The sequence below is a fragment of the Malaclemys terrapin genome, chromosome 8 (assembly GCF_027887155.1).
Source record: "Malaclemys terrapin pileata isolate rMalTer1 chromosome 8, rMalTer1.hap1, whole genome shotgun sequence".
Classification (NCBI taxonomy): Eukaryota; Metazoa; Chordata; order Testudines; family Emydidae; genus Malaclemys; species Malaclemys terrapin.
In genome coordinates, this window is record NC_071512.1 from 106,971,967 (window position 1) to 106,996,104 (window position 24,138).

The window sequence follows — 24,138 nt, forward strand, 5'->3', positions numbered from 1 at the left end:
TCTGTCATCAGCAGATGAGTAGTTTTCTCTCTTCTGAATTGCTTGATTAGGCCTCCTATTTGTGGGACTCTTGGGGGTGGGTGGGTGTTTGAAGATATGGTAAAGGTTGGTGAGAGGACAGATGGTTCTGATAGAAACTGTTCTTGGTGTGTTTGATCATTTCAAGACAGCTGATTGTGTCGGTGGGCACACGTGTGTCAGAAAGATGAATGTTACAGGGCTCAGATAGGCTGACCGTGTCAGTGTGGTGGTAATAATACACTTCTTCCCCTTCGTTCCCAGTGTGCAGTACAGTGCACTGGAAGATACTGTCCCAAGATGTTGCATGGCATGTACTGTAACTCCAGATGTTTATAACATGGGGAGTTGTGTGGCTAAATTGTGGTGCTCCGCCAAGAAAACTTACTTCTTGGAGGCTGTATCATAAAAATACTTAACATAACAGTGTATTAGGAAATTATTTATTTGTAACTTTTTAAAATTAAAATGTCATTGTGGCACTATAGAAAGGCCTTCAGGAAGATGCAAATTTAGATGCATCAATTCTACTATCAGTTACGTGATTTTTATAACGAAATTGCCATTCCCTGGTACCCTAATCTTCTCTTATCTGAGGCTCTGGTGAAATCCTCAATCTGTATTTGTGATACAAATCACTTCTGTCGCAACAGACTGGTATCCTAAACATAGGATCATGACTTCACTGCAGGCTCAAAGAGGAAGGAGAAGCTTCTTAAAAAACACACAAATGTTTTCAATGATTAAAAAGGAATGCAGGGAAAATGCTTTCTACCAAAAAAAGTTTTGCTTTGAAATGTTTCCTCTTTTCAGAATCTGCTTGGGGAATTTAAAGATCGACAAACTATTTTTGGGGTACCTCTACCTCATGACTAACAAGTTTTTTATGCAATGGAGAGAGCTGATGGTGTGCATTTGAGGCCAAATCTTGTGCTGCAACCTATTAGAGAAGGGATAGTTTGTGTTTTCTCTTATCAAAGTACTGGTGCACAAACTGAGCTGTTTTAACTTTTCTTAATCTTAGAAAATTTCTGTAGCTTATGTAAATACTGTAATAATATTATAAGCATTTTGGTTATACATTATAAAACCAGCACAATCAAGGGAATATTTAGCAGATGCTTTAATTTGGGTGGTGAGATGATACTGAGTAGTATATGAGTAGCCGTGTTAGTCTGGAACTGAAAAAAGCAACAGAGTCCTGTGGCACCTTATAGAGTGCCTTATAGAGAGTGGTACATGGACATCTTCAGAGTGCTCCACAGATTTAAAGTTCTCAACACCCTAGGCAGGTAGGTGAGTTTAGTCATCCTCGTTTTATAGATGGGGAGACTGAAGTATAGAGGTGAAGTGTCTTGCCCAGAGCTACTTGAGTTAGCAACAGAGCTGATGTTAAAATTTGGGAATTGACTCTCAGCCCTATGCTGTCTCTCAACACACTTTGTTGCTTTCCTTATCTTGGCTTTGTCATGACTTTTATAGCATAATGAAAAATTAAACTAACTCCCGGGTTTCTTTTCTACACCCACACCCCTCCCAATTGCCACTTCTAAGTCTGAATCTGAGTTTGCTCATAGGTCTTTCAGGGCAGTTTTATGTAGAAAATTTTATACCTAATTCAGCCGAATAACCCCCCCTTTCTCCTCCCCCCCCCCCCCCCCCCCCGGCTGTGCCTGCTTATATCTAATGCCAAAGTCTGGAACAGTAGTCCTCTGATTGAATTGTGTGCTTTCTCTTAAAATAAGATTGTAGTCCCTTTTTGGCTTTCTTCATTTGACCAAGAACAAGCTAATGAAAGGGAAATATACACAGTTCTGTATCAATAAATGGATTGTAAAAAACCAAACCAAAACCCCATACCTACTGTATTGTGGGTTCTGGTTCTAAATTTACAGTGCACTGTGGAGTCAAACATAACCCTAACACAAAAATGAAGTGTTTTTTTTTTTTAAAGCATATAATGAATGGATTTACAAAGTAATACAAATTGTATTGCTTTTTCATTAGTTGTAAAATTTAATTTGGTTCGCCAAAGAAATATTGGGTAAAACTTATTTGACCTTAGGTGTAGAATATATCACAGTAATTGTAAACTCACTGCTTTGCAGGACCAGCTATATGAAGTAACCTTCAAGTTGTCGGACTTGGCTTTTGGTTTAGTTCCTAATAACCAGTCTGTTGTGGTACTAGAGCAGTGGTGGGCAAACCGTGGCCACTGGAAGCTGCGGATGGTCAATGTAAACAAACTGTCTCGCCGCCCGCCAGCAGATTACCCTGACGGGCAGTGTGCGACCCACGGGCCGCAGGTTGCCCCACCACTGACTTAGGTCGAGTGGAAGCAATAGATTTAATGTTTGTTTGTTTTTCAGAAAACTTTTACAGTTCCACATAATGGATTATTTTATAAACTGTTAGTAAGCAATTGCCTAACCCATATTTAAAGGTTTCAGAGTAGCAGCCGTGTTAGTCTGTATCCGCAAAAAGAAGAACAGGAGTACTTGTGGCACCTTAGAGACTAACAAATTTATTAGAGCATAAGCTTTCGTGGACTACAGCCCACTTCTATGGAATATGCATCCGAAGAAGTGGGCTGTAGTCCACGAAAACTTATGCTCTAATAAATTTGTTAGTCTCTAAGGTGCCACAAGTACTCCTGTTTTTCTTTTTTCCATATTTAAAGAGGTAAGGAATTATTTAGTGGATCGAAAGCAGAGAGTTGACAATACAAGTGTATATTCTTTTGTGCAAGGTTGTAGGAAAGGATTCTACAGGGCTCTGTATTTTAATTAGTACTGTCTTTTTAAAAAAACAAGAAAAAACCCACACCAAAACACCCCTCTCTTCAAGCTGCAACAAATGAAATCACTAAACTTGGAGGATTCCAAAAGGGAAGACAAAGACTCAGAGGGATGTAGCTGTTTTACAGGGTATATTCGATAGATGTGGTGATCAGACTTTGAGGGGGATGGATTATGAAATTTAACGTGCCTAAGTCTGAAGTTATGCACTTGGATAGAAATCCTGTCCAAACAAGGTTGTAGTTTAAGTGGAACTAGTTAATGCTGTAGAGGAAAGAGTTTCTTTTCAAGTGTGTAGTGACTGTAAAGACAACTGAATAGGATGCATTATGAGGAGTGGATGGTGTTATTGAAGACCCAGGGTTTTGTGCTAACTGTTTATAAAGACTACTTTTTGAGTACAGTGTCCAGTTTTGTTCACATTACTCAAAGAAAAATTATAGCTAAACAAGAGAGAGTACTCTTTAGGGCATTAAAATTAAGGGCACAGAGGGACCAACTGTAAGGAAAGTAACAAAACTGGGGTTATTGATCTTGAGAGTAGATGACCTTATAAAAGTATTTAAACTAGCTAAGATTTATTATAAAACCTAAAATTGGTGAACATAAGAGTGGCCATACTGGATCAGACCAAGGGTCCATCTAGCCCAGTCTCCTGGCTTCCGACAGTGGCGAGTGCCAGGTGCCCCAGAGGGAATGAACAGAACAGGTAAGCATCAAGTGATCCATCCCCCTGTCGCTCATTCCCAGCTTCTGGCAAACACAGGCCTGGGACACCATTCCTGACCTGTTTGGTTATTAGGCACAGCAGAACTTCAGGTTTAAATTGTGGAAAGTGAATTAATACATATAATAATATAACTTCCTGAAATCTTATTTTATAAAAGTGGTGGATAAACTGAACAGTCCTCCAAAAGAGGTAGTGGAATTGAGCAGAATGTATCTGAAGGGGCTATGTCAGCTTAAATTTGCCTCAAAATTAATTTTATAAAACCCAGTTATAATAAAGTCTAAGACCAATAGAAATACTTTGACAATTGATTTTAATTCCAATGCAAACAATACTTAGGCAAACATTCCCCTGCAGTTGTTGAAAACTAAATATTTGCTGCAACATTAAGTATCTGAAAGTGAAACTGATTTTTGTTGCCCAACCTGAGAGGTAGAAAGCATAAATGATGACAAATGAATTGGATTGTTAACATTTTCTCTTAATATCTGTTGTGTAGTGACATGGGTAAACACTTGTTACAACTCAAGATTTTTACCTTGACAATGTGCCATTAGCAGCGTAAGAGGAATGGTTGTGGAATTTTATAATGTAAAGGACAATTTGTTTATTGCTTGGTAATAGCCTTTTTGGGGGGGTCAGGCAGGAATACATGGCTGATCATGCTTTTCTACTCCCATTGCTCAGTTTGGCTTAGGGTATTTTTTGTGTGTTTTCTTGCACAAAAAAAGTAAAAGCTCAACCTTTTTCAAAACTTCTAGTAATTAGAAGTGGGAATGGAGCCAAAATCTCATGCGGGGAGGTGTGTGGGTGTGGGTGTGTGTGGGTGTGTGTGTGTGTGTGTGTGGAACTTATGTAACAAAATGGAACTGCTTTGCGATATAGATGAAGAGTTCCTCTGTCTGTCCTGATATCCAAAGACCTCTGTAGGGTTGGCTCTAGCTACCTTCCAGATCACCTCTGTATCAGCCACCATGATTTCTCATGACAGCAGCCTTCCACAGGAACAATGAAACTGTCATCCCTGGTTGAGACGGAGGAGGGAGCGGGGCTATCCTGCATTGGAGACAGCTTTCAGGGGATTTCGAGTGTGGAACTCCCTCCCTCAAGAGACTGAGTGACCACAGAAATAACTACATTTGGAACTAAATAAAAAAAAACATTTCTTCAGTGTACTTTTTCTTCAGTTTCTTTACGCTTGCTCATACAAATATGAGCAAATTTCCCAAGCTTTTTCTCCTGCGAGTAGTGACAGAAGAGGGAGAAATGGTGGTTTTTAAATACTTGGGAGGTACTCAAGCACTCTGGTAATGGAAAGCCATGTTAAAGGCTAGAGATGGCACAGTTGTTAACTTGTTTCAGACACGAAGGGCATATGTCCTGCTGCTTGTCATATGCTACTCTGTTAATGGCTCGTTGACCTTACATTTCCTGCCGTTAAAATGTCAGCCGCTCATTTTGCTTTTATTCTGTAGGTGAGACACAAAACTTCAGACCAGGTGATGGCTTTGAAGATGAACATCCTGAGCAGTAACAGAGCAAATATGCTGAAAGAGATCCAGCTCATGAACAGGCTGTCGCATCCAAACATCTTAAGGTACTGGTGCTGTTGTTTTTCTATTGGGTAGAAGAGGGCGAGAGAAGGTTCCTAAGAACCTTTTTTTAAAGGGTTTTGTGTATATCTAGAACTTTATGGATCCACAAGATAGAGAGCCTCTAATTTTAAAATCGGATTTTTCATACTAGCGCATATTACCTAGTTTGGCATTTTGCATCCAGTAATAAGCAATAACTGTTTCCTCAGACGCACGTGAAAGTCTTCATAACATAATTGTCCCTACAGGCAATCAACTGATATGAAGGGAGAGATTTGATTTCTACTTTGTCTTAATGTGCATAGTTAAAACTATTGTGAAAGGGTCACATAATAATCAAGCTTCAGTATTTTAATTGATAACTACCTGTGGGGGTGAATTTCACAGGTTAACTATGCCTAGTGCAAAGTTGTATTCCTTCCGCTTTGTGTTAAACTTGCTGCCCTCTAATTTTGAGGGTTCCCTTGTTTTTGTATTGTGAGACAGGATAAGAAGGATTGAAGAATAGAAACTAGAGTTAAATTAGTCTGCTCTGATTAATACTTCTCTTTTCAAGGGTAAATCATCCACGTTTTGCAATAGCTTGTCATATGTCATTTCTAAAGACTTCTAAGCAGCTATTATTGTTGCCACCCTTTGTTCCTTTTCAGTCTCAGCCATACTTTCCTGAAGGTTAGGTGACAAGCAACAGGCACTGCTTCAGCTGAGGCCATAACATTGTTAGAATCTAATGTTATGATGATTATCATCTGTACTGTGTACCCAAGTAACATGGGTACACTGTACAGATGATAATCATCATAACATCCTGACTGAGCTATGATGATGACTAAAGTTTTTCCTTGGGGAGTCCATCAAGTTCAGAGCCCGTCAGTGTTTGTAAGAAGTGCAGACTCATTTTGCCAATGTGCATTACCTTACGTTTACACTAGGTTAATTTATTGAAACATTACTCTGCAAAATATCCCCAGAATGTTTAAATCTGTAATACTTATTAAATTGAAATGACAGTTTCCTCTTCCTCCTCCATATTCTTAAATAACTCAGGTCCCAGTATCAACCCCTGGAATATACTCACTGTTAACTTTTCTGTTCTTTGGAACGACTCTTAACCAATTATTAATGCAAGGCAATATACTTTACCCCTTTACCTCATTTGTTTCCCTTAATAGTCACTTATGAGGAACACTTACCAGAAGTGTTTGGAAATCCCCATGAAGTACCCCACCAGTTCAATCTATTTTATTATTTTTTTTCCAAATAACAGTTTGGAGAGGCACAATTTTGTCTTACAGTAACCATGCTGGTTTGACCTTATCAGTGTTAAACTAATCTACCCTTAATCAAACTCTCAGTCCATTTTCTGTTTACCAAGGTAGGGCTCACTGGTCTAATTCCCAGCATTTCTGTTGGTGTTCTCTTTTATTTTATTTATATTTTTTAGGGGCATCAGGTGGGCAACTTTCAGTTCTTCAGGAACAATAGCTTTTTATAAAGAATATTCCTCACTTCATTTCATTCTGAATACTCAGGTGTGTGGCCCTCCTGGGCAGCTGATCGTTGCACTGGAATACAATTTGCAAGTGACTTTGTTTTACAATCAGTGTATCTCAGTGCTTTCCATATCAAGTTTGCAAAAAAGATGAATGTTCTAATTACCAGTCCTACAAACTTGCTCTGAAAGTCAACCTGTTTCTTTTCTGGCCTGTGCTTTGTCATCACCAGTAGTAGAGAATCTGTTGGCCAAATGCTGCGTTCAGTTACATCTGAGTAGCCCTGTTGCTTTTGGTGGGGTTGCACAGGTGTCAGTGAGAGCACAAGTTATTGGGTCTAATACAGGGGTAACTGGGTGAAATGGCCTGTGACATAGGACGTCTGACTAGATGATCTGATGTTGCCTTCTGGCCTTAAACTCTATGAATTTATGAATAATTTAAAGACAATGGTGTTGCACAGATGGCTCTGAAATGGAACAATAATTCTGTTGATTATACGCGAACCAGAAGATAATCCAGTTTGCTCTCCCAGTGGTTCTGCAGGGCTGACAGTAATAGATCTTTATTCCCTCCCACTCACCTTAGGGAAGGACATACAACTCTGATTATGTAAAAATGACCCCTTCTTATTCAGCTCACCTGTTTTCTTGTGTGTGTTCACTTTTTCAGAGTAGAATTCACTTAAGTTTTTCAAATTGCTTGAGTTGAGGCTTCCTCCTTAGGAAAAATTCATTGTCTATTAAAATTGCTGATTTTATCTTCCCCATTGGAAAATGCCCTTGAAATAGGAATTTCTTCATTGTCTACAGTAAATACCAATATAAAAATTGTATTTCACTTTGCCAGTTCTTCATCTCTCTCACACTTACTCCATGCCAGTTGTTTTTTCTTTCTATTTTAGGTAATTGATACTTTGTGTTTGTCCTCTTCAATTTTATTTCAGACTTGAGCCCTACCTGGCACAGTGTATTTTCCAGTCTCCTTAGGACGATTGTGGCAGGATTTCCACCTTTTAAGAAGTTGTCCCTCTCTGTCCCCCAACTAATAACATGAAGTGCTACTCTGTTCAACATGTGTATTTTACTTTACTCCTTTTCATTTATTTATTTTTGTACAGAGGTCTATACACCATCTGTGCCTCTAATTCATTGTTGTAAGAAATGAGCCGACAGACTGTTAATCCTGTTTAGTACAACTTTTTTTTGTTCATGTACGTATTCATACCTGACATGCATTTGCTTTTGCAATATATAGTGGTGAGGGAAAAAACACACATGTAAGTCTCATTTAACAGTAGCCTGGAGCACTATCCGATGTAGATTCTGTCATTAGGAGAATGTTCTACAATAATATGGTTATGTTGAAGGGTTTTCTGGGATGACTTTCTGGGATTCTTGTATTTGGATTTAAAGAGAACCATTATTTCCTAGTAAATTTTACGTCCTTTGAATATGTAACTTTTCAGTTCCAGGGATTTAAAGACTATTCTGTGCTTCAGCTTGCTTTTAACACTCTTTTCTTCATTACTTTTTTTTAAATCTGCCCCCTAAAATTCTCTTCCTTTGTTATTGCTAGGGAAGGTGTTCTCTCTCATGATATCAAACCTAATTGTTCTGTGGTCAATCTTTAACTAATGCATCTTCTTCACTTGACTCTGAGGTGAACTTTGGTCTTACATAATAGGCAAATATAAGTCACCCCATCTCTTATAAGCTCTGACATGCTGTAAAAATCAATTGTTTTATGGCAGTGGTTTTCAAACTATGATCTCTACGTCACCAGTTGGCCCTCTTCCTTCTGTTCTGCAGACTGAAACCTTTTGAGAGCCATGCTGTGTGGGGGTTTTTGTGTGGTTGGGAGGATCTTTCTCCTAGGAAGTGGTTTGCAAAATTATATCTCTTTCCTCTCTACATTAACATGTCTTCCTGGTGTAGTTAGTAGCCAGGAACCTCTTTATTTTATTGATGTTTATTGTTCTACTCTTTGTCTGACACTAAATTAGATGGCTTCTTTTCACAAGCATTCCTGTTAACCCACACTTAGCTTAAATATTCTAATATAAAGTTACTTGTTTTTTTACTGATAAAATCACTGTCATCACTAATATTAATTAATTTTAATTTGTTTGAAATTCTGCTTTTGCTTGTCTGCTGGCTGTATTGTCCCATCCTTATTGCTGGAAATTCCTGGCTAGTTTCTTTCTCCTAACCCACAGCCACTTACAGTTTTGTAGACCCAAGTGCATCTCAGCACTTGATGGATTTCTTCAACTCATGGTTTTATGGGGAGTATTTATTTTTTTTTCTTTTATTGCCAAGCGTCTAGTTTGCGTGCAGCTAAGGTGAAGCCCATCATCATCCTTTGCTATGCCTGTGGATTTGTCTCTTTCTTATTTCAAAGTAGTATTTAGGCACAAGAATGTCAAGATGCTCTAGTTTGTTTCCCAGGGCTTAGTGAATATGTATTGATCTCTATCCATATCCAAGGTTTTAGAATCATATGTTGCCCCTGGCTCTGGGAGTGGAATAAGTAGTCTAGCTGTGTTCTTTGTCTTTCATATCATCACCAATATTAAAAGATTCCGCTGCCCAAACTCTGCCCTCAGCCAGCAAGCTACCACAGCTGGGTCAGATGAAGTGGAAAGTTAAATCTGGGTTTCCACCTGTTGGAGATAATACATCCCAAGCTACCTTGCTGCCACCTCTGGCAACCTCATGTATATGTTGAACGTGAGAATCTATAAAAATAGAATCTTGGGGTCTCCAACACAAATGTACCTTTGAGGAAAATGAAAAATTGCCAGTGCTACCCTATGGATTATCTCTGCGCGCACACAAAAATAAAACAAAAATGGAGCCACTTAGTCCATCTCTCTTAAGGGATATTTTTGAATATATTTTGGTACCTTCTCTTGTAGCTATATTAGCATGGTGGAGCTAACAGAAATAAAAAGCAGTATAAACTTAGTTCTGCCATTAAGTCAGCAGGCATGACTCTGAACACACAGTGGGAATAGATCTGTTGAGTAAGAAGGTGCCATTTTTTCATAATCATTTTCTGGACCATAACTTTACTTGAAACCATCTATTGAACAATGTAACCCTTAAAGAGAAATGTAGGAGAGGAATCTTGGTTGCTGATATTGACATGCAATCATCTCCAGGAGTTCCAACCCAAGGCAATCTACAGGACTCTGATCCTTGTGAGATCAAAGCTCTTTTGTCCCGCTCTGTGTTCTACAGTGCTCACTAATGGAGGAGTCTGTTAACCCAAGTCCTTCCTCTCCTGTGCTGTCTGTCTTTTAGATTAGTGCACTTTCAGTATGTGATTGAATTTCAGTCTTTAATATCACTACTGTTTGAATGAAAAATGCTTCTTTATTTAATAAGTACTTCAGGGCCCTTTATATATAAAAATGTTCTAGACACAGAAAGTCTTAGCTCATGTCTTAAATGTCCTCATGGGAGCACTTTAAAATATTGCTGTTTGGCAGCGAACATGCAGGCAGATTGACTCATTGATTAAACCCCACCGTCTGCAAATGTAATAAAACTAAAATAAAGTCTGTGTATGTGTGTAGTTTGAGCTGTCTTGAAGGAGAATTACTTTCATCTGCTTGCACATACAAATTCAGCTCCTTGAAATATAATGCCAGTCTAGTTCCTTTTGCTGCAGTTGGTCCCCATCAAGCCCACCCATCAGTGGAATAACTTGTGATTTGAGTATGTTACAATAGGCTGACTGCTGGCATTGTTTATTTTAGCACCCTCAATATGTTTATGCTGAACCATGATTTGTAATTAACAGATGGGAGTCAGAAAATGATTTAACAGATTCATTTTCCCGTATAACCTGGATCATCAAAATAATTATTTTAAAAATGGTTTGCACATACTGGTATAACATATATAAATATAAATACAAATTTATGAAGTTGAAAAGGGGCTCGGTGAGATGACTTACCTTTGGACTAAAATGTGATATGGATTACAGTGTCAACAGTAAAAAGTTGTTAAAATGCATTTTTATTTAGCATTACATCTAGTACAATTAACTATGGAAGGTTTTTAATTCTGATTTAGTGAAGTCCTTCCCTGTGTCTGTTGTCACATTTTGGGGTGCAATCCAGACCAGTTAAAGGTTTGTCATCTCCTGCCCTGTTACCTGGGGTGCCTTAAAATGCTCTGCTGCTGTAGCTCCCTTGTCTGGACACTCCCAGCCAGCATACAAACATGCACTGAGTGTCTGTGTTGTAAGCAGCCCTGGTTCAGTCATTCTGACTCCAGCAGCCTGCTTGTTACACTATTCTCCGCCAGTCTTGGTTACTACTAGCCAAGTGACCCCAGCATAGCCTCAGTCCTGAACTTCCCTCAAAACTGCCTGCCTTGAAGTGTCCAGTCCTCTCCTGGACCACTCAGAGAAATAATGAAGTTAGTTTGCTGCTTTAAAGAGACAGCACCTAGCAGCTTGCCACAATAATTGGAGTTAACAATTACTTCAATTTAAACACAGCACTGGGTTGGTTTAGATTAAAATAAACACATTTGTTAATGGGACGTAGGCTTAGTGATACCAAATAAAAGAAAGAAAGCTAGAAATGGTCACAAGCAAATAAAAGTAAATTTTAGACTTTTAGATGTGTATTTTCAATCTAGCAAGGCAGTCTTTGTTTAAGATTGTTTGTTTCTCTTACCAAGAGGAATAATCCTTAATGGCTCAGCAATCAGGTCTACTTCTCGTCCAGAGAAATGGAATCTCACTCGGGGCAAAGAATTTCTAAATCTAACTAAGTAGTTGTATCTTCTAAATTGTAGCTGCCTACATTATCTTCAGCACAATTATTTTTCAGCAGTATTTGGGTTAGCTTGGAGGCTCACTGTTGCCTGACACAGCACACACAGGAGCAAGTTATCCAGGCATTTGGATTGATGGAGCTATGTTGTTTGTCCTTTAAATCTGTTTTCCAGATTTTTAAAAAACTTAGTTTCTTTCCTAATGATTAAATGATACAATTTATGTTGCTTGTAAATATATTAACAACACTGTCTTGGTTTCTTTTTGCTTGCAGGGCAGTTTCTAATAGTGTGGGGTTTTAGAAATGTATTTGTGATCTAGCCTGTTTGTATGAGCTCATAGCTACTGAGCCGTGTTTCAGTTCTATTTAAGGGGTAGATTCTTTATTTCCCAGACAGAAAACCAGTATTTCTCATTGTTGTTAATTTTGTTCTTGTTTCTAGGTTTTGAACTGCTGCCTATTCCTGCAGTATCTGAGTGCTCATAGTAGTAGGCTGCAGAACAGGGCATCTTTTTCTGTTTGTTTCCCTCTGATAGAGACACTGTCAAATCTTACTGGCCTTATCTTATCTTAGCTTTTATACCTCCTGAATGAACAGATAAAATTAGCAATTCTTTGGTCTCAAACTTTTCTTCTTTTTAATAAAACCACAAGCTGTCACATCACTATCTTAGTGCTTTGCGTTTATTGCTTTCTATTCCTCTTCAACCTAGATGTGGGTGTGTGAATACCCACTCAGGCCTTGGCTACACACAGGAGCAGCGCTGTGAAGCGCGAGTGTAGTTGTGCTGCCAGCGCTGCAAGATCTCTCTCGCAGCACTGTAAGTACTTCACCTCTCCGAGGGGAGTAGCTTGCAGCACTGTGGGTGAGCGTGCAGCACTGCAGGCTCTGATCACACTGGTGCTTTACAGCGCTGCACTCGCTGCGCTCGGGGGGGAGGGGGGGACGTTTTCACACCCCTGAGTGCAGCAAGTTGCAGCGCTGTACAGCACCAGTGTAGCCAAGGCCTAAATGGCTGTTTCAATTTTACTAATGGTTTTAGTATTTAAAAAGCAAAGACCTTTGTGAAAACCTGCTGTAGGTTACTTTTCTTCTGATATAGACTATATCTTTTACTATAATGGATGTGGAAAGATATGTTAAATAAGAAAATTAGAATCAAATAATTTGCTGGTTTGATATTGAGATCTCCTGTGACCCAAGCAGTTTAGCTGACAAAATTTACAAATTCCACCAGAACAGGCTAACGCCATTGAAACTTCTGAATTTTACCTGCTTTTTGGCATTATTTTTCTTGTGGTCACCATTCCCTTCGACAAAGAAAAACCTTGTTTCACAGACATCTTGTTGGATTAACATCAGACTTGATTTAAATACATTTTAAAACCCCATTCTTTTCCAAAAGACCTTCGTCTGTCATGGATGTGTGGGGTTAATTCATTCTTTTATGTGAAATGTTTGAAGATTCTTAGATGGAAGTTCCATATTTAGAAAAAAAAATGTAATTTTTTTAGGAGCAAAGTAGAGTTATCTGGATTTTGTGGGTTTGAGTGAGTTAGTGTGTGAGCTTCTGTTGGAAGCTGTTTTACAAATTTTACTATAGAGTTCCTACTGCCTAGATGTACTGTATTAACTTCCACATTATACAAGTAGTTAAAATGGATAATCTGAGTCCAGCTTCTTTTGTCAGATATATTGCATAAGCCATGAGACTTGTGTTCCTACGACAAACCGTTTGATTCTTGTCTTGAAAGAAAAGGAGGTGTAGATTCTTTAGAACTTGTTTTAGATATCTGGGGTTGATGGAAATGTTAGTGTATGTATTTGCCACAAGGTGCAACCTTTTTAACTGAGCAAAAATGTTGCAATAATAAACGTTATTAACAGCAATATATCATCAGTCGTCTTTGTTTCACAAAGGACAAAATACATTTTCAAGCGCTCAGAACTTGTGCAGGAGTATCCGCTGCAGTCTGGGATCTAAATGTCCTGGAAGGCCAGAATTGCGTATCAGACGTGGTTGTTTTGTGAATGAAGCTGTCAGTCTGTGTGGTGTAGCTCCATAGCCTTAGTTTAATCAAATGTATTTTAGAGTTTGCTGCATGATGTCAGTTACTTCTTGAATGGGTGTATTTCTGACCTTTTCAAGGTTTGTAAATCTGAATGACCTGTGTACAGATTTCCTTGGAAGGAATTGCCCGTAGGAGAGAAGAGGCAGCAGCTGTATAGACTGGATATCCAAAAGTCTCTCTTTCTGAACTCACCCTAGTTTGGCATTATAGGAACCAGAGAGTATTTACATTTTCACCTTTTTCCCCCATGGTAAAGAAAGCTATTCTATGGGGCAAGAGCGATGGAAAACCAGAGTTTATGGTGCAAGTTCCATTTTTTCTCCTGCTTACAGAAAACAGATTTTCACAGCTCGGCTTATGCAAAGGCCCTTATCTATATTGTTTTTCTTGGGTTGCCTGTAATTTACCAGTCAGCTGTTAGACAAGAGAACAGTGGGGATCATTCATTTCTTCAAAAGCAGCTTAGCTTAACTAGTACTATGTGTCCCTTGCATCATTTTGTTTTTAAATACAAGTGTTAGGGTATAAAAGGTCGTTATTTCTACAAATCGACCTTCACAAGGTTCCTCTGTCACATCCAGAATGGGCACATTTACTGAAACCATGCATTTCCGCTCACACCCTTTTTTTTTGGGGTGGGGTGGGGTTGAGAGTGCGTGGAAGAGTTCCTCAGTCAGCCATTAACACAACATGTTTTTGTCCCCCAAGTGATCAAATTGTAAATGATACAACTGAAAATGGTTGTATTATGAAGCAAACACCTCATATTACAGTGATATGGGATCAACTGTGCACTTCTGGAGTCTATATAGTATGTAAAAAGTCAGGCTTTAATGAACTTTCTAATGGGAGGCCTTGAATTTATTACATTCTGCTTTACTAGTCTTCATTCACATTTTGCCACACCCAGGGTGACATCTGCTACACAAATTGCCCTTTTGTGGTGAACACAAGGAGCTTAACCTGGTGGGAAGGCGAGGTGTGGAAGTGAGATTCTGATTGCACTCCTGTAACCTAAGGCTGAATGTTTAGCATGCTATTCTCTTCATTGTGCTTAAAAACTAAGGACGATAGGTGCTTCTGTAGTACCAATACTAGGAGCTCCAGTCATGGACACGGGCCCCATTGTGGTAGGTGCTATACCAACACACCACGGAGAGATGGTCCCTGCCCCAAAGAGCTTACAATCTAAGTAGTTGATTACAGTCTGGGTGTTTTGAAATCATATGATGACACAGTCATTCAGGGTAAAATGTTCACTTGCCCTATGTGACCGTGCAGGAGAATATGGGAGCATAAAGTGCTTCTCTTCTCCCCATGCCTTTCAATAACAGCCAGCACAATGTAGCCAGTGCAGAAGGGGAAGTAATTTGCTATTTGTATTGGCTTGTAGCCAATTACTCAGCTTGGGTGTCCCTCCCCGAGCAAGTGGGAAGCAAGGTAATTAATTGTAACTCTGACCCCTTTCCTTTCCCCTGGTGATGTAGCTATATGTTGGCCTTTCCGCAAGGCTTGGAGAAAATGACAATTTACCCCTTAGTGAGTAATTTTCCATTTGAGTTTGAGTCTTGTCTCCTGAGCTCTATTGAACTGGGCATTCAAAATATTGTACCATAGCCCCTCACCCTTCTGTTAAGCTAGGATTTTAAATGTTCTGACCTGAGACGTGCAGTTTTCACTGAACTGATTCTTGCTTGTTTCTAATGCTTGAACATTGAACCACTTCCTCTCTTCACTTCTGTTGTTTTTATTTATATATTTTTAAAAAAACCTTTGTTCTGTGTTTTGTAGGTTTATGGGTGTCTGTGTACATCAAGGACAACTGCATGCACTGACTGAGGTAAGACTGTTTATGTTCAGTACTGAACCGTTTGTTGTGTGTACTCCCCTGGGGCCAGATTCCACATTTTGTTGAGTAGCACTTACTCATGCAAGTAGTCCCACTGGCTTTGATAGGATCACTTACTGTAAATGTTACAGAATCAGGCTTCTTAATTGTATTTCAGTAATAGACTTCTAACACCCAACTTTCAAACACGGGCCCTTAATTAGATGAAAAATCAACATTTAGGTATGTAAAATGGCCATTAACAGAGTATCCAAAAGGACAAGACTATAACAGGGTTCAAAAAATAACTACAGTGAAACCCCGCTATAACGCGCCCTGCGATAACGCGAATTCGGATATAACGCTCCGGCTGCCCCAAGCCTTCCCCACTGCCTCTTTCCCTCTGTACCCCCGCTTCTCCTTTTGGCGAGAAGAGCCATTCTCCTCCCCAGCTGCTCCTCGCTCTTCCTCTGCCCCTTGCACGTCTCCCCTGCTCTCCCCAAGTGTTTCCCTCTCTCGCTGCATGGCTGAGAGCCCCCGCTGCTGGAGCTGCACCCTTTCAGTTACTGTTATGGGCAGTTCGCGTACGCAAGTCATTTTCTGCCCAAGAGAAACTGACCAGCTTGAAACTGACCGGCTTGAAATGGTAAATGTTTGTAACCCCGCTATACTGCGACCCCGCTTTTATCGCGATCGAATTTTTTGGACCCCAATCATCGTGTTTATAGCGGGGTTTCACTGTAGATAAGTTCATGGAGGATAAGTCCATCAATTACTATTAGTAGGGATGGTGTCCCTAGCCTCTGCTTGCCAGAAGCTGGGAATGGGCGACAGGGGATGGATCACTTGATGATTCCCTGCTCTGTTCATTCCCTCTGGGGCACCTGGCATTTATGCTTTATTTTTCATGTGTTTGTGGGAGGGGCATCCAAATCACAAATTTCTTCCTTTTCAAAATGTTTTCTTTGTCCCTTCCTGGGCTCTGTGGTGTGGCCACCATCCATCCAGCAGAGGTAGGCTAGATCAAATGTTCCCAAACTTTTCTTACTGCGTACCCTATTCTAGATCTACCAGCGGCCCTCGTATCCTTACCCTTCTCATCACTGATACTTTGTGCTCTTCTTAACATTACCTGTCTTTAACCATCTGTCCATATTTCACTGTTACGTACAGATATAGTTATAGGGTGACATATACAACTGAAACAAAACCCTGACTCAGTTCTGAGCTCAGTCAGACTGGACAGTTGCTGGGCAACTGAACCCGCACTGTATGGTGATTGGAGGTGAGGGCTGTGTACATCTGTGTTCTCATTGTTACGTTTTGAAGTAAATTAATGCCTGTATTTTATATAACAAATTCCCACAGAGTTTCGTCTTTGTAGCCCCGGGGTCGGCAACCTTTCAGAAGCGGTGTGCCAAGTCTTCATTTATTCACTCTAATTTAAGGTTTCGCGTGCCAGTAATACATTTTAACGTTTTTAGAAGGTCTCCTTTCTATAAGTCTATGATATAGAACTAAACTATTGTTGTATGTAAAGTAAATAAGGGTTTTAAAATGTTTAAGAAGCTTCATTTAAAATTAAATTAAAATGCAGAGCCCCCTGAACTGGTGGCCAGGACCTTGGCAGTGTGAGTGCCACTGAAAATTAGCTTGCGTGCCGCCTTCGGCACACGTGCCATAGGTTGCCTACCCCTGTTGTAGCCCATTATGAAAATGCAATAAATACAATAATTAATAAAATCCACCGTTACACAATTTCTCTTGCGTACCCCCCCCCCCCCAGATATGTCTTGTATACCCCCAGGGTACGCCTACCACAGTTTGGGAACGCCTAGGCTAGACTTTGTGCCCTCTGAAGCTCAGCAGTGTTTTTGAATGAGCCAAGGTGAGCTCTTGCTACCTCCATGGTGTTCCCAGTTCCTACTGACTCAGCAAGGGACTAAGTCAGTCTGAACTGGTGTGATCTCCTCCGCGGCAGAACATTGTACAGCTGCTACACTATGACCGTCCTTGTGTGTAATATGATTTTAATACAGTTGCTGTAATTGCTATCCTGATTTTCCCAAGCATGTATTACATATTATATCTTAATCTATTGGAAAAGAGCTTGTTCAGTAATTCATACCAATGTACTCCTAGGGCAGGGGTGGCCAACCTGAGCCTGAGAAGGAGCCAGAATTTACCAATGTACATTGCCAAAGAGCCACAGTTGTATGTCAGCAGCTCCTCCTAGTGCCTCCTGCCCACTGGCAGCCCCGCTGATCAGTGCCTCCCCCTTCCTGCCCGCACCTCCCAATCAACTGTTTCATGGAATGCAGGAGGCCCGGGAAGGGAAGCGGGAGGAGGAGCGAGGGCACGGCAGGCTGAGGGGAGGAGGTGGGAAGGGGTGGAGTGGGGGCAGGGCCTGTGGCAGAGCCAGGGGCTGAGCAGTGAGCACCCCCCGGCACATTGGAAAGTTGGCGCCTGTAGCTCCAGCCCCAGAGTCGGTGCCTAGACAAGGAGCCGAATGTTAACTTCTGAAGAGCTGCATGTGGCTCCGGAGTCGCAGGTTGGTCATCCCCGTCCTAGGGCCTCGGCTTCTTAAATAAGTTGGAGCACAGAACACTCACCCTGGGAGAGTTGGGAGTTGACCAACTTGTATGATAAAGTATCTTCTACTAAAGTAGGCACTGTAATAAAATTGGACATGAAGTCCTGTTTGGAGGATAAGTTTCTACATCAGATGTTGCAGTTTTTTCTTTACATGATACTGTGCTTTTAAAAAAGAAACTGGCATCACATTTCATGTGGTGGTGGGAGAGACATAGCAATCCTCATAATTCAGTTTTGCTCCTTTCACACATTGATTTTGTTGTGCTGTGCATATGATGTATACAAGAAATGCACTTGTTTTTCCCCCTAGTGACAGCATTTTACGACCCTTGACTTGGGAATGGCGGAGGATAAGTGAGTTATTCAGGGAAGGGATCTCAATTTAAACCAGAAATGACTAAAATACATCTTTGACTGGATCTATGAATAAATCTGACTGGGTTTGGACAGTACTTGCTTTTTAGGCAAAACAATGAATGATGCAATCTGAAGCTGGTATTGCGTCATACATGATATGAATTGCATCATGTTATTCCTAGAAGTCATGGACGATGCAATCATAACGAAGCTTACATCACTCTGCTGAACAAATTGCCCTATATCAGCTCTAGAAATCATACAGTGTCATGCTCTCTTATTTGTCAGTGTTTGATTTTGCAAAGGGACACATTTCTGTTTAGCCAAAGTGAGCAGAGATGCCTCGTACTTGTGTGAACAGTGCAGATAACTTCTGCTATGTTTGTGGTGAAGTGACTTTTGCATCACAAAAGCGCAGTATAACCACTATGGTTAAGAAAGCCTATCCCCTTTATTTTGGCTGCAAAATTGGAGATCAGGACAAGAGGTGGGTCCCACACATATGCTGCAACACTTGTGCAACAAATCTTCGCCAGTGGTTGAACAGGAAAAGGAAATCTATGCCTTTTGCAGTGCCAATGATTTGGAAAGAGCCAACAGATCATACCAGCAATTGTTACTTCTGCATGGTGCCTCCAGTTGGGAAAGGTGTGTCAAAGAAGAAAAAGGGGACTGTGCATTATCCAAACATTCCATCAGCTATACGCCCAGTACCCCACGGAGAAGGACTGCCGGTTCCTGATGCACCAGAATCATTCTCACTTGAGTCAGACGAGGAAGAGGAAGAGGATGAAACTTCTGGTCCTGAACCATCAATGTCACAGGACCCACATTTTCTCCCATCCTCCTCCTCTGAACCACACCTCATAACACAAGGTGAACTGAATGACCTTGTCAGGGATTTGGAATACCCAAGAGTAAGGCAGAGCTGTTGGGCTCCAGACTACAGCAGTGGAATCTCCTGGCAGGTGATGCTAGGGTTTCCATGTTCCGTGACCGTCAAAAGGATCTTGTCCCATTCTTCTTCATGGAAGGTGATCTTGTAGCCTGCAACAACATCGATGGTGTGATGGCAGCCCTCAACATCGTTCACGATCCAGATGAGTGGAGACTGTTCATTGATTCATCGAAGACGAGTCTTAAAGCTGTTTACTGCATAATGGCAATGTTTTGCCATCAATTCCAGTTGGTCATGCAGTCCATATGAAGGAAACCTATGACAACATGAAACAACTTTTGAGGTGCATAAACTATGACCAATATCAGTGGCAGCTTTGTGGCGATTTGAAGGTTGTTGCCCTCTTGCTTGGTCTGCAGACTGGATACACAAAGTACTGCTGTTTTCTCTGCGAATGGGATAGTCGTGCAAGAGATTCCCACTACATCAAGAAAGATTGGCCACTCCGACAGTCATTGGAGCCTGGGAGGAAAAGTGTTCAGCATCCACCGCTTGTTGAATCAAGGAAGATTTTGTTACCACCCTTACACATCAAGCTGGGTCTGATGAAGAACTTTGTCAAGGCCATTGACAAAACACAAGCAGCTTTCAAGTACCTCCGTGGAAAATTTCCAAGGTTAAGTGAAGCTAAGATAAAGGAAGGTGTCTTTGTTGGTCCTCAGATTCGTGAACTTCTTCCAGATGCTGCATTTGACCACGCACCGCGTGGCAAGGAAAAGACGGCATGGAAAGCCTTCCAGTTAGTGGCAATAAATTTTCTCGGAAACAACAAGGCAGACAACTACAGGTTGTTGATGGAAAACCTCAAGGCATACAAAAGCCTTGGTTGAAACATGTCACTAAAGATACATTTTTTGCACTCTCATCTAGATTTTTTTCCACCGAACTGCGGAGCAGTGAGCGACGAGCACGGCAAGTGATTTCACCAGGACATTGCAACAATGGAGAAACGCTATCAGGGCAAATGGAGCCCATCAATGCTTGCAGACTATTGCTGGACAGTGACAAGAGATGCTCCATTTAATGAATACGAGAGACAAGCCAAGAAGCGCCGAGTAGACACTGAATAGGACTAAACTATGTACATAATAGTTTCATAATAAATTTTATTTATATAATCCTTTTGCTGATTTTTAAAGTGTTACATAAACAGAACAGGTGAAATATTATCATGTAAAGCAACCATAAACACATGAAAAGACCTAGGTTTACAATTTATGATTAAAACTCTACTATCTACACAATATACATAGACATAAAATGTAAAAACTTAAATATCTTAGAAACAGTAGCCAGTTGTTTTAATTGTCATATTTGATTTCAGCACATCAAAATACATAATAAATAGCACATTTTATCTCTGAAGCAGACGACTTCTCAAAAATTGTAGACCAGTGTTATTATTTACCAAAAGGAATCTGCCCACCATAACCATTTGTGAATTTTTTTATAGAATTCAGCCAGTTGTTAGAGCACAAAAAAATTTCAAGAGGTTAACATGCATATGATTATTCCATTAATGATTAAAATGGGGAGGAATATCTAATAATACTTTGTCCTGCCATGAGTGCAGGGGACTTCTCAAGATCCCTTTCTGTCCTATGATTCTTGAATGCATATACACATTGGCTTTGAAATTCAGAATTCATTGGAGGTGATTGCGGTAAAGGAGGGACAGGATAAGTTCACACCTTTGCTGCTGTTTGGCTGAAGCGCATTAGCAGATTTTAACAGCTGTTTTTTCACAATGGGAAAGAGATGTTTTTAAAATGAAAACTTATACTTTTCAGAAAATTGCAGGATGCCGCAGATTTATGAGAAGACCTTCAAACTGTGAGATGGACAGTTTTCTCAATCTCTGTGATGTTCTCCAGTACCCAACAAAGTTGTTTTAAGAATTTTTTTCTCTGTGCGCTTAAGTAAAACTCCTTCATGCCTATTACGCAAGCATTATTGCTAGTCTCTTTTGGGGTCTTTGATCAGGCTAAGCAGGGAGACTGCCCCCTCCCTGCTGCTAAACGTGTCCTAAAATTGATCGGACTTCATTATGCACTACTAAAATCTTAGCAGATACTACTGAGCATGCTCAGAAATGACATTTTCCTCCCAGAGGCTTATCGTTTTAAACACTTCTTCAGAAAACAAACAAGCAAACAAAACCCCAAGAGAAACTTCCTATGGAGAAATGGCTAAGTTTAGAGGTGCTTGCTTTCTTCAGCAATTTCTGAATTCTTGTTTTTGGTTACCAGTAATTCAAAATAATAGGAGAGAGAATCCTCAGTCTTTCACAAAATTTTACCTTTGGATTGAGGAAAGAAATTAGATATTTCAGACCCAAGCAGAATGTTTTAGAGTTATGACCAGACAGAATAGGGGAGCTATGATGAAATGTTGTATGTAACTTTAACTATAGTGTTTGCTACTGCCCAAGTGAGAACTAAGGTAAATTTAACTAACAGCCTACATAATAAAATTGCTACATATGGGCATTTGGTCATGGAAGCAGTGAACACATGCAGGCATTCATTTAATACAGTAGCTGTTTTGTGGTTTATTAGTTCATACTTGAACAGTGCTCTGAAAATATAAAGTGCTATATAAGTTCTGAGTAATATAAGTATATAAAATCGGAGTCCAAGTTTTGCCAGTTATCCTGTCATTCCCCCTTCTGGAATATTGTGAACAATACTGGTCACATAGCTTAAAGGAGTTTCTGGGGCTTGGGAAATGGGCAGAAGTGAACGGCTAAGGGAATTGGTAGTAGGATACATATTCTTTACCTCTAGTGCCACGAGTTCCAATACAGCCCAGGGTGACAGTAGTGACCAAAACTAAACTACCATCTGGTGGCTGTTCACTAGTTTATGTGAAATAAATTGGTGTCATTCCATTTTCTGGTGAACGTGTCCCATTTAACAAAATCCACCAGCTTGGCTGATTCTAATCTCTGTCCTTATTGGCACTCTCAGGAGAGCTGTCCAGGACTGAACTGGACACAGAGGTTGAACTATGTTATCTTAAGAGGCCACTGCTTTCTAGGGCACGGATGGGGCAGTGCAAGCAGAATCTTCCATTACTGCAGCCTTGGGTTGCCACTTTTCTGATGGCCGGTAACCGGAATCCCGAGGCCCCGTCGCTGCTCCACCTCTTCCCCCACGGATAAAAAAGCTGGACATCAGGACTTGTCAAATGGCACTCGGACACACAAACTGAAACCCGGACTGTCTGAGTGAAAACTGGATGGCTGGCAACCCTACTGCAACCTGTGCTGGATCTGTTCTTTGGATAGTTGGAGGCCTTCGGACTCCGACAGCACTGAAGATTTTTCTAAATTAATTACATCTATTTCCAGACTATGAAAGCTGCTTAAAAATAAAATAAAATATATTTTGTCATGAAATCTGTTTAGTACAGAGGACCTACACTTCTACTGTGGTTGGGAGCAACTGTTATATTTTCAGAAGGATAACAGTTTGGAAAAGGGTCTGGAAAAGAGAAGGCTGAGAGGGGACATAACAGTTTTCAAGTATGTAAAAGGTTGTTACAAGGAGGAGGAAGAAAATTGTTTTTCTTAACCTCTGGGGATATCACAAGAAACAAGGGAGATTTAGGTTGGACATCAGGAAAAACCTCCTAACTCTCAGGATGGTTAAACACTGGAATAATTTTCCTAGGGAGGTTGTGGAGTCTCCATCATTGGAGATTTGTAAGAGCAGGTTAGACAAACACCTCTCAGGGATGGTCTAGATAATACTTAGTCCTGCCACAAGTGCAGGGGACTGGACTAGATGGCTTCTTGAGGTCCCTTCCAGTTCTATGATTCTGAAGATTTAAAATTAACATCTGAACAAATAATTTAATCATGTCTAATTTATTTTTGTATGTATTTGTTCCTGTGACAAATTGTAATCTGAAGAAAGCTGAGGCCTTCTAGCAAATGTAGCGTGGTGTACATTAATTTTCCTGAGGCATGCAAATACCATCAAGTGGGAGGGAAGTAGCCATAAAATCAGTTAGAGTAGCTCTGAGAATTGTAGAGGTCGTCCTCTGGCTGTTCAGGATCTGTGACCAGTATCTAGCACTTTACTGCTGGCAGGTGGCAAGTAGTGTTACATTTAACAAAACTTTTTCCACATGTCTGATCATACAGGAATCTGAGCATGCTGAGATCTGCAGAACATAAGTTGTCTGCTTGTGGAAAGTGTTGATATTCTGGTGCTTGGTTTTGTTTTGTTTCTTTTCCTTTTGGCAGCATTTGTACTCGTTTTTAATTGTCCCCCTCAGAAATGGGGTTTGTTTGAAAACCGTCTGGCCAAGAATGGAAAGAACTGTCTGCTAATGCATGGGGTTTCCAAAATATAAAACTGGAATTAATTGGACTGGACTGGGACTCTGGATATGTTATAATTCCACAGCATAATCAATATTGAATGTGTTCAGTGTGCTATTCAGACTGGAAGCTGTGGCATCTCTTTTGAGCGGTAGTACAGTATGTACCCTTGCAAGCACCCCATTAAAAACATTTGGAAAGTGGAACTGATGCTTTAATACAACAGGGCTGTAGAGTGCAGAGGGGGACATCTGGATTTGCTTCATTCAGTAGATAGCAGCCACTCATTAAGTGTTCACCGTCCTTGTGCAACTTTTTCTCCAAGTCCCTTGCAATGATTCCTCTGAGGCTCTGAGTAAGGGACCAGTAAGATTTTTATAAAATGCTTTTCATGCTGAAGATATATGAAACCATTTTACACACACTCTGAGTTTTATATATTCGCAGTGCAGCATTGCTGACGGGAAACTGAAGCCCCGGCAGCCTTGTGTACGTCAGATGAAAAAATATTGCTATAAACTGTTGGTTGGGACATCTTGAGCTTGCAGCGTCTGCACAGTGCCAC

At 40.4% G+C, this 24,138-nt stretch overlaps 1 protein-coding gene across 2 annotated transcripts in view; it reads left to right on the forward strand.

Annotated features, from left to right (window-relative positions):
* TESK2 (testis associated actin remodelling kinase 2) overlaps nt 1–24,138 on the forward strand; it is a 113,081-nt gene that overhangs the window by 27,758 nt on the left and 61,185 nt on the right. For both annotated transcript variants that reach the window (XM_054036893.1, XM_054036894.1), the window contains exons 3-4: nt 5,022–5,143; nt 15,297–15,345. In XM_054036893.1, the coding sequence (XP_053892868.1) occupies nt 5,022–5,143; nt 15,297–15,345 (171 nt within the window). The remainder of the gene's footprint in view (nt 1–5,021; nt 5,144–15,296; nt 15,346–24,138) is intronic.